The sequence below is a fragment of the Sceloporus occidentalis genome, unplaced genomic scaffold (genome assembly GCF_023333645.1).
Source record: "Sceloporus occidentalis isolate IW3139 unplaced genomic scaffold, rSceOcc1.0.p SCAF_3, whole genome shotgun sequence".
Classification (NCBI taxonomy): domain Eukaryota; kingdom Metazoa; phylum Chordata; class Lepidosauria; order Squamata; family Phrynosomatidae; genus Sceloporus; species Sceloporus occidentalis.
The window spans coordinates 122,522,344-122,538,524 of NW_028316983.1; the positions used below are offsets into that span (position 1 = coordinate 122,522,344).

Sequence of the window (16,181 nt, forward strand, 5' to 3'; positions counted from 1 at the left end):
TTGTGGTCTACATGGACTCCTAGATCCCTTTCACATGTAGTCTCGTTCAGCCAGGTGTCACCCATCCTATATCTGTGCATTTCATTTTTCCACCCTAAGTGCAGTACCTTACATTTTTCCGAGTTGAAATTCATTTTGTTAGCTTTGGCCCAGCTTTCTAATCTATTAAGGTCATTTTGAATTTTGATTCTGTTCTCTGGGGTATTAGCTACTCCTCCTAGTTTGGTGTCATTGATAAAGATTTCAAATATCACTGGACCAAGGACATAGCCCTGTGGGGCCCCACTGGTCACTTCTCTCCAGGATGAAAAGGAGCCATTGTAGAGCACCCTTTGTGTTCGGCCAGTCAACCAATTAAAAATCTATGTAACAATTACTTTGTCTAGCCCACATTTTACTAGTTTGTTTGCAAGAATGTCATGGGGAATGCTGTCAAAGGCCTTACTGAAATCAAGATATACTATATCCACAGCATTCCTTTCATTTACCAAGCTTTGATTTAAACCGAAGCACTAAATTTGAACACACTAACATATTACAATCTTCAAAACACATTTATGAAACTCAGTCTTTACTAAGAAAGTATTCTTGTTACATTTAACATCACTGTTATTAACCTTATGTTAAACCAAACCTGTAACAATCTTTAAACCTTAACACATCACCATTTCCACTTATGATCTTATTTGTTTAGATACCTAGGAACACAAGTCTTCAATAACAATCAAATCAGAATTTATAATATATTCAAATACAATATTCTTATGAACAATGCAATCTAACAATAAAATGAACTGATAAGGAAACTTGTAGCTATGTATTTCAAACCTAACAACATGTAATTCAAAAGTATGGTTACAGAACCTGATAAAACTGTTTCTCCAGGATTACAATCCATCTTAAACCCAGCATTCACTGGCCTCCCTTAAGTTTTAATGCACTCTCCTAACTGCAAATTCTATAACACCAACTAAATTTCCAATTCATAATTAACCAATCTATATGTAACTTTTGTAAAACATAGAATTTAAACATGACAATCAGAAGCAAATTCATGACAGGATTAGTTAGATCTAATTAAATCTGAATAGTATTTCTGAAGAAGATTTAGATTCAGAAGTTTGCCAGCTTTTCAGAATCAGTTCATTAACTGCCAAGGACAGACGTAGGTCCAATTCAGACTGCAGAAATAATCCAGTCTGAGAATGTTTTAACTGCCCTTGCTCAGTGCTAGAGAATCTTTGGAATTGTAGTTTGTTGTTATACCAGAGCTCTAAATGAATTTAAGTCTCCAGGACCAGATGAACTACATCCAAGGGTACTAAAAGAACTGGCAAATGTAATATCGGAGCCATTGGCAATCATATTTGAAAACTGCTGGAAAACAGGAGAAATCCCAGCAGGCTGGAGGAGGGCAAACGTTGTCCCTATCTTCAATAAGGGGAAAAAAGAGGATCCTAACAATTATCGTCCAGTTAGTCTGACATCAATACTAGGAAAGATTCTGGAGCAGATCATTAAACAGAGAGTCTGTGAACATCTAGAAGGCAATGCCATAATCACAAAAAGTCAACATGGGTTTCTGAGAAACAAGTCATGCCAGACAAATCTAATCTCTTTCTTTGATAAAATTACGAGCTTGGTGTGAGAATTGCGTATTCTAACCAGACCTTAACAACAACTATTGTAAGAACAAAAATTTATTATAAGGAAAGTAGAAATACACTGGATCACATCTTTACTGAATCTGGAGAACTCCAGATAGAGACAGCACATTAAAATCCCCCAGACCCCTCCCCTTTGGTTGCTTTTTCAAATGGCACTTTCTTCTGGTCAGCTTTGATGTAGAATTCCTCCCTTTGTGCTGAAGGGGGGAAGAAGGGGGGGGGGGTAGCCATTTGGTTCCTAGTTCCTTTGACTAGGAGAGATGTAAGGATGTATGCATCTATGGTATCTGTTACCCATCCAGCCCTCATAAAACTGCCTGTCTGAGATACGTGACCATCCGGCCCATTCCCCATGGTGGCAGTCCTCCTTCTCAAAAATGCCTATCTATCTATATCTCTACTCCCTCTCTATATATGCTTATCTATCTCTATCCCTATTTGTGTGTGAGAGCCTATTCACTGGCCCCCATTCTGCAGTCTATCTATCTATCTATCTATCTATCTATCTATCTATCCATCCATCAATCTATCTATCTCTACAAGGTCTATCTATCTATCTATCTATCTATCTATCTATCTATCTATCTATCATCTATCTATCTATCTATCTATCTATCTATCTATCTATCTATCATCTATCTATCTCTACAAACCTCATGGCAGAATACACCCTGAATGACTGCCTGAAGGTGGATTCTGACAGTCTGCCTCCCCAAACTTTATCTCTCCCCTTTTGGCTTGTCAGGATAAGCCAAATGAAACTCCTTAACCAACTTATCAGCATTTACATCTTTCACATTCACCCATTCAGCCATGTTGACCGAGAAATGTTTCCACTGCACCAAATACTCTAACTGCCCCCGCATCATCCTAGAGTCCAAGATTTTTATAATTTCAAAATGCTCTTCTCCTCCAATCAGCAATAGTAATGGTTCCATCTTCTCCCTGTCTTCATCACTCCTCGAAGTCGCTGGTTTCAATAAACTGAAATGGAAAACATTGTGTAAATGTCTGTACATTTTTGGGAGGTTTAATTCAGCCGTCACTTCCATGATCATCCTCTTGACCTCAAAAGGCCCCACAAATGTAGGTCCCAATTTTTTACAAGGTAGTCGGCACTTCAAGTTTTTCGTAGATAGGAACACTTTGTCCCCCACTTTAATGACCCAACTTGGTTTTCAGTGTTGGTCTGCAAACCTTTTGTAATCCAACTTAGCTTGCTTTAGAGCCTCCTCAATCTTTCCCCAGTTATCTCTTAATATCTGGCTCCATTTCCCCACTGATACTGGATCCTCTGGGGCCGGAGTTAGCTGAGGGATGACCCTTGGCTCGTAGCCATACACAGCCTGAAATGGCGACACTCCCGTACTCGAATGTACCACCATGTTAAATGTTACCTCTGCGTGAGGCAACATGTCCATCCAATTGTCCTGGAGGTGGTTTACATAGCACCTTAAATATCGTTCCACGGATTGGTTAGTACGTTCCACCTGACCATCTGTGGCTGGGTGAAAAGCTGTGCTCAGCGCTAATTGCACCCCCAATTTGTCCTGCAAACACCTCCAGAATTGAGAAATGAACGTTCCCGCACGATCGGAGACTATCTTATCGGGCAAACAATGTAAGCGGTACACGTTTTCTATGAACAAGTCTGCCAACCGTGGAGCACTGGGTACCCCTTTACACCCCACGTAATGCACTTGCTTGGAGAACAAGTCTGCAATCACCCAAATGGTGTCTCTGCCCTTGCTGTCGGGTAAGTCTGTGATGAAATCCATACCTATGTGTTGCCAGGGGCGGTTGGGAGTTTCCAAAGGCCTCAAAAGACCACTAGGCTTTCCTGTGTTAGGCTTTGCTCTGGCGCAAACCGCACAGCTCTGTACATAGTTCTCCACTTCCTTTCGCACCCCCGGCCACCAATATTTGCTTCGTAGGGTGTGCCAGGTTTTCACAAACCCCCAATGTCCCGCCACTTTGACATCATGGCAGGTTGCCATTATCTTAGCCCTTAAGCCCTCTGGCAAGTATATTCTATTGTCCTTGCCCCACAATCCATGTTCTGTCTTCTGCAACTCACCCCTCAAGTTATTAAATCCTTGATCCCCTTCGTAGGTGTGAATGATCTCTTGTAACAGGGGGTCTAAGCCTTGGGTTGCTAGCTCCTGTTCCCTTTTAGTCTGGCTTCGTGTGGTCACCCCTAACCCCAGTTGTTGTGTTGTGAACAGCGCCTGTTTCTCCAACTCCTCCTTTTCCCTAGGCCCGTGCATCTGGGAAAGGCCATCGGCCAAAACATTCTCCCTCCCTATATTTCTTTTAGTAAAATAAATTCCCAAGTATTTCACTTTGGCTTCAATTCAATAGCCTGACAGTTCCTGGAGTTCTTTTTCCTCATTCCTATGGAGATTTTTTGTAAGCATCGTTGTTTTTTCTGGGTTAATTTTAAACCCTGCTAATAAATCAAACTCATTAATGATTTGAATCAGTAATTTAATACTGTTGTTTGGATCATCTAGGAAAACAATTATATCGTCGGCAAATTTTTTTAATTTATATTCTGTTTCTTTGACTTTTACCCCTCTAATACCTTCCTCCCTCCTTATCTTATTAATCAATACTTCAAGTACTAAAATAAACAGTAAAGGGCACAGAGGACAGCCTTGTCTTCTTCCCTTTCTAATCCTAAAACCTTTGGATTTTTCATCGTTGATTAATAAGTATTCTTTTTGTTCATTGTATATCATTTTATCAACCTTACGAAATTCTCACCCATATCAGCTGTTTGAATTACTTCAAATAAAAATTCCCAATCTACCTGGTCAAAAGCCTTTTCTGCATCTAATAGAATGCATGCTAATTTTTTTTCATTGTGTTGTTCATAATGTTTATAAAGGTTCTTATGTTGTTTTGTCCTTGTCTTCCAGGTAGGAATCCATTCTGATCTTCATGTATATATTCAACTAAAATTCTTTTTAATCTCTCGGCTAATACAGATGAGAAGATTTTATAATCTACATTATTAAGAGATATGGGTCTATAGTTTTTTATTTCGGAATGATCTTTTTCTCCTTTTGGGATAACTCTTATCAATGCTTCCTTCCATGTTTCAGGGATACCATTTTTGTATACTTCATTGAAAGTTTGTTTGAGTGGTTCTGTCAATTCTTTCTTTAGCTTTTTATAGTATATAGCTGATAATCCGTCAGGACCCAATGCTTTTCCTAGTTTTTGTTTCTGAATTGCCTCCAAAATTTCTTTATTTGAAATTTCCTTATTGAGATTATGTCTCTTGTTTTCTTTTATTAGTTTAATATTCTGTTTTTCCAAATATTTTTTGATTTCCATTTTCCTTTTCATCTTATCATCATATAGTTCTTCATAGTAAGTCACAAATTTTTCTATAATGTCATCTTGTGTTGTGTATTGCTTGTCTTTATATTTTATTATATTAATGATCTTCTTTTCCTTAATTTTTTTAGTTTTTGTGCTAATAACTTTCCTGCTTTGTTCTCATATTCAATTTTTTTTGCTTAATTATTCTCAATTTTGTTATAATTTGCTTAATAGCCAAGGTTTTAAGTTTTTCTTATAGTATCTCCACTTCCACCTTTAGTTTTTTGTCTCACTTCTCTTTCCATTCTTTTTCTTTTTGTTTCAGTTTATTTTGTATCTGTAGCTCTTCTATTTTCTTTTTCTTTCTTTGTTCTGCATTTATTTTAATGAATATTCCTCTAGCTACCGCTTTGCTAGCATCCCATATCGTTTTCATTGGTAAAGTGTCTGTTATGTTCTCTTTGAAATACTATCTCATTTCCTCCTTCACACGATTGACCACTTTCTCATCACCTAGTAAATCTGCATTTAACCTCCAGGAATATTCCAATTTTCTTTCTTGTATATTCATTACAATAGGATTATGGTCCAAGATTGGTTTTCCAATAATTTCAGACGATCGTATGTATGGAAGTAACGTTTTGAATGCTAAAAATAAATCTATTCTCAAAAAAGAATTATGTGCGTCTGAAAAAAAGGTGAATTCTTTCATATTTATGCCTCCAAACATCTGAAAGAGTTAAATCTCCCACCATACAAAAAAAGGTCCTAGGAAGCTTACCTTGACTTTTCTTAATATTTCTTCCAATAATTGATTTTCTATCTAGTTTTGGGTTGAAATCTCCTAAGAGTAATATGTTATCATATGTGCATTCTTGAATTTTCTTGTGTAAATTTGAAAAATATATATCTGTATTTTCATGAGAAGCATATATTCCTACAACTAACATAACAAGATTCCTTAATTTAACTTCTATTGCAAGAAAGGTTCCATTAGTATCACAAAATATTTCTCTTAAGCTAAATTTCTTGTTAATGTATAGTGCTACACCTTTTTTCCTTTTTGTTGTAGTTGCAGGATAACATGTCCCTAATTTCGGGTTTCTTAAGTATTTTATTTTCCCGTTGTTGATTTTGGTTTCCTGAATACAGATAATATCTCCTTTTAGCTTTTCAAGTTGGTGGAAAACTATGTTTCTTTTATGTTTAGAGTTTACACCCTTCACATTCCATGAAATTATTTTGGTCAACATTGTAGTTGTTTATATTGTTCCACCCCCTCCTCCCTCCCCCACTTATTTTATTATTTTATTATTTTAGAAATAGTTCCACAGCAAACCTTAAAGAGTGTCAAGAAAAGTTCCAAATGTGAAGAAAAAGAATAATGTGCCTTGAAAATATAGGTTCTTTAAGGTGTTCCTTAAGTTCTTAGTCCAAGGTGTTCCTTAGTTCGTTGCTTCTTGATTCCAGGTCAAGAGATCTGTTCTTTCTAGTGGAGTAACTCTTTCCAGTACTTTTCCTTCATCCATCTGTTTTCCTATAGCTTTATCCTTATCATTATTTTTGCTAGGTTTCCATTCCCTTGTTGAGTATTCTCTTTCTGTTCTTTTCCCTCCATTTTCTTTGTATTCTCTTCTTAATCTTCATTCCATTTCATTAGCTTTTCCCAAAGTGTCTACTTTGTATCTTTTCTGTTGATAGAAAAAGGATATTCCTTCAATTCTTTCTCATCTAAAATCAATGCTAAGATTCTTCAAAAGTCGGGTTAAAGGTTTGTACTTGTGTCTGTTCAACATGTCTTTAAATATTTTAATCTCCATGTCATCAATCCATAACTTTGATTCATAGCTTTGTTGTATGAATCTATCCCTTATTTTTGTTCTTAAAAAGCATACCGTAATGTCCCTTGGAATATTTCTATCCTTATTATAGTAGGAATTTATTCAAAAAGTTTTGTTAATTTCTAATTCCAACTCTTCTGGTGTTATATCAATATATGTGGCCAAAGCAGGAATAAGTCTCTCATACAAATCTTCTTTATTCTTTTCAGCTAAACCTCTTATTTTATACATTTTCCCTGTATCGTAATTCATTGTTCCATTCCATGCATCTTTTTTCCTCCTGTTGTTGGTTAAGGTCTTTAGATGATTTTTCCAAATCATTTGTTCTTTCTTTTATCTGTTCAACTTCTTTCTGAGTTTTAGTAAGATCAATTGTCAATTTATCTATTTTTTCCCAAAGGAATCTAATTCTTTTTTAAAGTCTTTCCTAATTTCTGATCGAGTATCTTTTATTTCTTCTCTTAATTCCGCGCAAGCAGTTCTAATGTCTTCCTTAGTTTCCAGTCTTGCATTTTTTTATTTCTTGTTGTAATTTCCTTATTTCATCCAAGATGTGAATATTTGGGTCAATTATTTTAATTGTATCCTCCATAGATCTTCTCCTTTGTGTTGTTAGTACTAATTGGGATTGTGTTGGTCTTTTATTGATTTTAGCCATATTTTCCCTTTTTGCTAGTTGTTGTTCCTATTCAACAATTATGTATTAAATCAAAATTATGGCCTGTTACAGACTGCCAAAATAAAGCTGCTTCGGGTCTCTTTGGAGGTATGCTATTTAAATGATGCATGGGTCCTAAGAATCCAGAAGCTGCACCAAAGCTGCACTCCAGTGCTTAGGAATGGAGTGTGGCTTTGATGTGACCTCCGGACTCTTAGGACCCATGCATCATTTAAATAGCATACCTCCAAAGAGACCTGAAGCAGCTTTATTTGGGCAGTCTGTAACAGGCCAGATGATTATCAAAAACAGATTTTGCTTTATAGCAGTAAATAATTATAGTAACACAATACAGGGAGATTATACCACCATTTCTATAGCCAGCTCAAATTCATCTAGTTTCACCTCATACAGAAAATACTCTTTATATTACTCTTATCTACTTTTAACTTAACTTTTAACTTAACAATCTTGATAAGGGTCTTCAATTTTTATTTTAGAACAACCCACACTTAATTTACCTTGATTTCTTGGTACCTTTAATGATCTACCATATAATATTAAACTGAACTCAAGCACTTCTTACCCTTTCTTCTTCTTTTTGTCTTGTAGATTCTCTTGTTTCCGCATGAGTCTCAAAAATAAACAAATCTGGTCCCAATATTTTCCTGTTCTTCCTCTTGATTTGCTGTTTGTCTTGTTTATTTATTTAGATTTAGCTTCCTCTTTTGCATAGCTACACAAAAATAACATTAAACCAATCTGGTAAATCTGGTAAATTATTCTCAGTGTATTACTATTATTCTTACTATTTTTATACAAATATAACCACCCCTAGTTTGTGTAAACCAATAAATCGTATGTTGTTTACAGAAGCATTTCAAAACATCACATTCTTTCACACAGGAGAAACGTGTTGTTCTCATGTTCCTGTTCTCACTGAAACCGAACGACCTTCAAATGTTTGGAACCATAAACATGTCTCTCTTCTCAGGCTAATAGTTCCACACCTGGCTACACCATAAACAACCCCACAGTCTCACCAACACTTCTCTTTATCCCAAGGATTGAACCTATAAGATCTTTAATTCACTGAATCAATCAAACACGTTAAAAACACATATTGATTCCCTTGTTAAGTCTTATCAGACAATTAACCATCTTCATTTGAACCTCTCTTCTTATATAACTGACTTCTCTTAACACACTAGTGCATACATTTTATCCATCTGCACTTATAATACAGGTTAGTTCTAATAAATGTTCACCATTGGCTCATAACTTTCAGACAAAAAAGATAACATAACATTTAACTTGAAAAGAAACTAATCAGAATCAATACATCATGTCAGCAAAACCTTTAGCAATTAATATTTACTTCAACACATTAATAAGTTCTTTCCAGAATCCAGAATCCCCACTTTGAAACAAATAATTTAATCTTTATTCAATCTATGGTTGCAGTATCCATCAATATGCTCACAATACACACAACCCTTAATCAAACAAAACTCAATTATAACCCCTGGGTTCTATAGCCCTATAATGTGGTATGTTCAATAAGGGTTATTGAATTTGACAGTGTGGGTGTAAAAGGAGTGTGTAAAATCATTTTTCCAATTTCTATGTATGGTTATGAAAGCTGACAATTAAGACTGCTGCTTAAAAGAAAATCAACTCATTTGAAATCTGGTGCTGGAGAGAAGTTCTATGGATACCGTGGACTGCTCAAATGACAAAAAATGGGCCATAGAGAAAATCAAACATGAATTCTCCCTAGATTCCAAAATGACTAAACTGAGACTCTCATACTTTTGATATATCATGAAATATATATCATGAGAAGACATGACTCACTAGAAAAGACAATAATGCTTGGTAAGGTAGAATGCAGTAGAAAAGAGGAAGACAACAATACAGATTCAATCAAAACTCAATCAAGAAAGTATAACCCTGAGTCTGCAAGAACTGAGCAGGGCTATTGACTTGAAGATCTCATTCATAGGGTAAGCATAAGTCAAAGTCAACATCAGTTAACAACAGCGAAGGAACTTCTTTGCCAGAGGCGTTGTTAACTAGGGTATGCCTGTATTGTTTTCATATGGCACTGATTTGTCTGACCTCTGTTCTGGAATTCCCTCTACCTCCACCAGCACTGCAAACAATTCACTCTCCCCATTACTTGTCTTCTGGTCCTTCCCTTACACCCAGTTCTTTGTGATAATAGTTGTTTGAGCCAGTTACGCACAAGGGACATTTGTTGCCTTTGCAAAATATCATTGGATTAAGCTAAGAAGTTTAAACAAACACCAGTCCCAAACTCATAACAATTAAGTGCCTTTTAATTTTTTCCTCTTCACTTTTCAGGATCTTCAGTAAAACCCTTGTTATAGCTGATAATCTGCCCAATCCCATCTTGCAGGCAGGATAATAATGAAACCAAATTTCAAGAAGTTCATAGAGAAAGGTGTCATTTTTGAAGATGGCAGCAGAGAGGAAGACATGGATGTTGTGATCTTTGCTACAGGATACAGCTATTCTTTCCCATTCATTGAAGAGGGAATCATCCAGACAAGTGGCAACTGTATTCCACTTTACAAATTTGTCTTCCCACCACATCTGGAAAAGCCCACCCTAGCCTTCATTGGTGCACTCCAACCTTTGGGAGCCATCATGCCACTATCTGAACTCCAAGCTCACTGGGCCACAAGAGGTTCCTGAGCTACTGCTGTGGTTGGTTTGAAGCTTGAACTGATCTGGTCTGTTTTCGAAGAGCAAAGGGGCTAGGGATTAATTTTCATGTGTGCAGGAATGGGAGTTTTACTTGCACACATATTTAACTGTCAGTTCACATAATGCATGTTCATATAATGAACATAAGACACCAAAATGACAGATATGTAAGCTTTTAGGCACTGTATTATTCATGACAATATTATTATCATGTACACATTCAGATGCCTGGGAATGTTATGCTCTTGGCATTAGAGAGAGAGAGAGAGAGAGATCATGGCAAATTGGAATTTAACACAATTTCATTCTTAATCTTGGAAATGTTGCTAAAGATCCATACTTTTTCACGGATCAAGCCTATAACATTCCTAGAAATAGTTTCCCACATTTTTGTTTGTTTTTTAAAAAGCCCACAGTTAATCCAAATGGACAGCATCAATTTTTAGTGAGATAATTTCACAAAATGACTTTATTTCATTACATGTCTAAAATAACATACAACCATGGAGCATTTCTGAAATTTTCAAAATGTTAGATTCATTTAAGAAGAACTTGATGGCTGGCCTTCAAAAGATTCCTTCTGGCATTCACTTAGTTTTGAGTAGATAATGCTGGGGCAGATTAAACAATGACCTGGCCCCTTTCTATGTTTTGTGATCAGATATTATTTTTATCTCCAAGGAAAGTTTTAGAAATGTGGGGTATACTGTATATACTCATGTATAAGTCTAGAAATTTAGGTCAGAAAATGGCCCCCAAAAACTTGTCGACTTATCCACAGATCAATATACGTAGTGTATCTTAACTCTTAGTTAAAAGAAGGAACCATCACCTGGTGAAAAGCAGGAGTATAATATGTGAAGCACCGACCCCCTCTACTCTCTCATCCCTCCAGCCTTAAGAGTAAGCACAAACAGTTATGTTTGCTGGACTTTTGTAAGTTCTTTGACATTGTTTTGCTTTGCTTCATCCTTTAGATCCTTTGCTATATGCCCCTAAAGTTTACCCTCAACCTATCAATGGGTCACAGAAAAATCCTTATTTTTGGCCCTGAAACTTGCCCTTGACTTATACATGAGGTCGACTTATAGTCGAGTATATACAGTACTTTATATAAAGAAGATCAAGGTCCCATGTTCAATCCTGGGCATTTCTACAGATAGAATCTTAGGAAACTGTACCAGGAAATGCTTCTGCAAGAAAATATGTCCATGCTTATAGCCTAGTTCTCTTCCTCAGTCCATTCCAGCCCAAATAGGCTACACTCAGGGTCGGCTCTATCATATAGATAGCACCCTGCCTGGGGTGCAAAATTGGGGGGGGGGGCATTGCAAGGAGGCCAGAGAGAGCCAGGGAGAAGTCCCAGAAGCCCCGCCCCCTTCCCTCAATAGGCGCAAGTCGTGGGGGCGCAAGGTTTAACTTTTTCAGCAGCAGCAGGAGGAGGAAGAGGAGGAGGAGAGAGGCTGGGAAAGGGCTTGAAGGTGCCCAAAAACAACAAGAAGAAAGAGCCTCCTCCTCTCCTCTTTTGGCCCTGGAAGGCAGGGGGCACTGAGGAGGAGTGGAGCCCAGGCAAAATGGCGCCTGTATCCCTCCCTTCATGTAGCCAAGGGAGCCTTGAGAGCCCAGCTGAAGAGCCCAGCCGAGAAGGACAGGCAGTCGGGGCTGCTGGCAGGCCAGGTGGGTCCTCCTTTCCCAGGATGTCTCCTCCTCCTCCTCCTCCTCCTCCTCCTCCTCCTCCATCCCAGCCTTACCTCCAGGAGCAATTCCCAAACTGCAGAAATAAATCCACCTTCAGACTCTCTTAAACTGCCCTGGCTCAATGCTGGGAAATCCGGGTAACTGTAGTTTTGGGAGATTTTGAGCCTTCTCTGTCAGAGGGAGCTCTGGGGCTACAAGAAGCCACAGTTCCCAGGAACTACAATTCTGGGGATGATAGTTTGTTCTCAACGTTATTTTTGCAGTTGTTGTTGTTGTTATTATTATTTCTTTATATGAACCAGGGCAGTTAAAGAGGTCTCTAACTGGATTATTTCTGCAGGGTGTTTTGGACCTAAGAAGTGTGTGTGTGAGTATGTGTGTGTGTGTGTGTGTGTGTGTGTGTGTGTGTGCGTGTATACACACACGCACACACACTATGTGTGTGTGTGTGTGTACATACACTGAGTCCTAGCAGCAAAGATTTCAGACTCCTATAGCACATAAAGCCAAGGTCCAAAACACACTGCAGAAACAATCCAGTTTGAGACTGCTTTAACTGCCCTCAGTGCTAGGGAGTTCTGGGATTTTTAGTTTATTGTGGCACCAGAAGTCTCTGACAGAGAAGGCTCAATGTTTCACAGAACTACAGTTCCCAGAATTCCCCAGCACTGAGCCAGGGCAGTTAAAGCGGTTTCAAATGGGTTACTTTCTGCTGTGCACTTTGGTCCTTGGCTTCCTTCTCATATTGTGGATGTTGCTCTTGTGTGCCTCCAAGTCATTTCCAACTTCTGGCACCCTCATCCTGGGGTTTTCTTGGCAAGATTTCTTCAGAGGGGGATCGCCCTTGCCATCCTCTGAGGCTGAGAGAGTGTAACTTGACCAAAGTCACCCAGTGGGTTTGCATGGCTCAGCCAGGATTTGAACACTGGTCTCAGAGAGTGCTCCAATGCTCTGAATGCTCCAAGGCTTCCTTGCATGTGCTGTTGTTTTTCTCTCACTTTTTCTGTCCCCAGTGAAGTAGTAGTTGTGAATTTGTCAAAATGTCCTACGTTTCGAGCATGACCAAGAAACAGGAATTTATATTGCCTTTTATTAATGTTTTTGGCTTCTAGTTGGTGGTGTACTCCATTTTTCTTGAATGTCCTACAATTTGTCCTACATTTTGTCCTACATCATGCCCTACATTTTTCCTACACTTTGAAGGGCTATGGGGGGTGCCAAAATATTTTTCGCCTAGGGTGGCCAAATACCTGGCTACAGTATTTTAGCAAGTGCAAGTGCATTTCTATACTGCTTATCAATCAGATGGCTCAAGACCAGGCAATGATGATAGGTTGACTTTCTAAAGCCAATTTGTTCATCAGATACTGCTTATCAGTGCACTTAAGCACTCCCTAAGTGGTTTACAGTGTGTAATCTAATTGCCCCCAACAAGCTGGATAGGATGACAGGCTGAATTGACCCTGGAGCCCCTGGCTGGTATTGAATTCACAACCTTGAACTCACAACAACTGTGAATGAGTGGCTGCAGTACTGGCATTTAACCAGTGTGCCACCAGGGTTCCTTTAGTGACGGCTATTTACTGACTCTGCTATGCATACTAGATAATTAATTGGATATTATCTTTTAGAACTGATCAAGCTGCCCTCACATGATGTGATGAAAGCTGACATTGCAAAGAAGGTTAAACACAATGAGAAATGGTAGAAATTGTCATGGCATATTTATATATCAAGGGAAGAATATATATTCACAGGGACTTTATAGTTTCAAAATTTCTTTCTGAGTAATTGCTGGAATTGGTACATTGGTTTCTGAAATCAAGCTAATATATTAGAAGAAAGATTATTTTCTGACTTTTGTACAGTGTTGGAAGATGTTGTTTGCCACATCTTCTGATTTCTTTGCATCTCTTTATTAACTTCTATATTATTGACGGGCATATGCAGATTGTTAAATTAACAAGAAAAAAGCAATCTTCATGTGATAGCTTAATTGTATCAAGATTCTCCTGTATTCTCTTGCCCAGGAGAACATTTAAGACCCTGTAATAACAACCTGAAACTTTTTGCTTTGTCTGAAAGGGATTACAAAAGGCTCTCTGGCATTAAAAACAGTCAAATCAAGCTAGAATTCTGAAGTTGTCCATGTGGGTCATGGGAAGTGAAGGGAAACTAGGCAGGGAGTGGATCTAGGCAATGCTAAACCATCCTCAGGGCCAAATTCATGCCATTCATTTCTTGTCCCTAGGTACGTACCAAGTCAGCGCATGTCCCTAAAGGTGCAATATGTTCCCTCTCAGGAGTAAAACCCAACCTACTAAATCTCTGCCTGACAGATCCAAGGCTGGCTTGGGAAGTCTTTTTTTGGGCCCTGCTCACCTATGCAATTCCGTCTGATTGGGCCTGGGAAGTGGGAAGGAGTCAGAAATGCCATCCTAACCCAGAAAGAAAGGATTTTCAAGGCCACAAAGACACAAACCCTGCAACCATGCACTGGCAGATGTGCCACACCCATCCTCATTAAGGTGCTTGGCTGTTTTGCTCTCTTTGCTGTCATATTAGCTTATCTATAATTTGGCTTTGTTGCAGCCAGACAACAATGTCTTCTGCTTCCATCTTCTGCACTTTCCTTCTTTGAGGCTGTTTTTCCATGTCCAAAGCCATCAGTGCATGCTGTAGATTTCAGGGCTGTTTGCTATCTTTGCCTTCTTTTCCTGTGAACCTTTGTTCAGTGACCATAGCAAACACTCATAGAAAAACTAGGACACTCAGGAATTATGAGGTGAATCTATTGGAAGCACAAGCTAGAGTAAATCTTTCTGTGCTGCAGTAGTCTCAGCTTGTAATTCAAACCTGGCACAGATTTCAGCTGAAACTCTTACTTATTTTGACCTATGCATTGATGACTAGTTAAACTAATCTGAGGTAATGCAAATAATGAACTTCTACACATTTTTTTAAAAAAATAAGGCTGATCCATATATCTTCACACCTCTTTGTTACCATTCAGATAGTTTTGCCAATATTTAGGATTTAAAATATTTCCCCTCCCCCACTCCCACTTTTCAGGACAGTTCCTGAATTTTGCTTTCTGTCTGGGTCTTTTTACCTACTCAACATTGTAATCAAAGTTACTCTGAATTTTTTTTCAAATGAACTTCACCCACAGAATATTTCTTGTGGGAAAAGATAATATAATATAATATAAAGATAATATAAACCTACAATCTTTTTTAAAAATAAAGTCCATGGCTGTCAAGCTTCATTTCCTGTAAATATGTTTTTGTTTAGATCAGCTTTCAAAATTGCGAAACAGATAAATTGACCTTTTATGCATGAATTTGAAAATGTGGGATATAATCTATAAAATGTTGCAACATGATAAATTCATTAAAACTTTAAGGAGCCAGAAGACTCCCCCCCCCTTGTGTATAGGTACTATTATTTAATTATTAGAAAGAAAGCATTACAATGTGCTAAAGGAATCCCAGAGAATTTTCTGTGCAATAAAAATAATCAATAAACTATCAAGCAACTTTGATCATTTCTGTACCTCCCGTTGCTTTCGGTGTGCCAGACAATGGCTTGGCATAAAAGGCATCAAGTGCACCTGAAGCTATATGTTTCCTTGTGTGATTTATGCATTTTTATTTATGCATTTTAAAACATTTCTTTTCAATTATCTAGGATAATTTAGGTTCCAAGGACACCATTAATAAAGATGCAAAGTTATTTGATGTGGTCATCTCTAGTGAGCACTATAAGAACAGACGTGTCTTTCCAAGTGAAATACAATTTATACACCAAAGCCAAAAGCCAGACCTTATAAATAGAAAAATTTCATGCCATTCCTATTGAAAAAAGGGCAACAGGCATTTCATACAATATATAAGGAGCCCTGGTAGTGCAGTGGTTAAATGCTGATACTGCAGTCACAACATCATAAGTTTGATCCTAGAGGAGAGCTCCAAGGTCCACTCAAGCCTCCATCCTTTCGTAGGGTGTTAAGATGAATACATAGCTTGTTAGAGGCAATTGGCTTACACATTATAAACCACTTAGGGAGTGTTCATTCACTGATAAGCAGTATAGAAACGTACTTGCTATTGCTATTGCTACAGAAATTAGTTCACTATCTGAAACAAGGTTCTATATATGGACTTTGGGAAAATAAACAGTGGGTAACACTTTATAAAGGCAACACCAAGAATCCCACAATTAAGAGGAAAAGATGTGCCAAGAATGAAAAAT

The 16,181-nt window shown here is 37.8% G+C and overlaps 1 protein-coding gene across 2 annotated transcripts in view; it reads right to left on the bottom strand.

Annotated features, from left to right (window-relative positions):
* Positions 1-2,305: 2,305 nt before the first annotated feature.
* The window catches only part of LOC149316690 (RAB6-interacting golgin-like), a 59,953-nt gene continuing 46,077 nt past the window's right edge, over positions 2,306-16,181 (bottom strand). Inside the window, exons 6-7 of one of the 2 annotated variants that reach the window (XR_016280516.1) lie at positions 8,083-8,232; positions 2,306-2,651 (exon numbers count right to left, since the gene is read on the bottom strand). Coding sequence is in view for 1 of the 2 variants with exons in the window: in XM_089516054.1 (XP_089372180.1) it covers positions 8,212-8,232 (21 nt within the window). In the remaining variant the exon portion in view is untranslated. Of the gene's footprint in view, positions 2,652-7,938; positions 8,233-16,181 lie in introns of those variants that run through there. The other variant, XM_089516054.1, reaches the window with a different exon arrangement.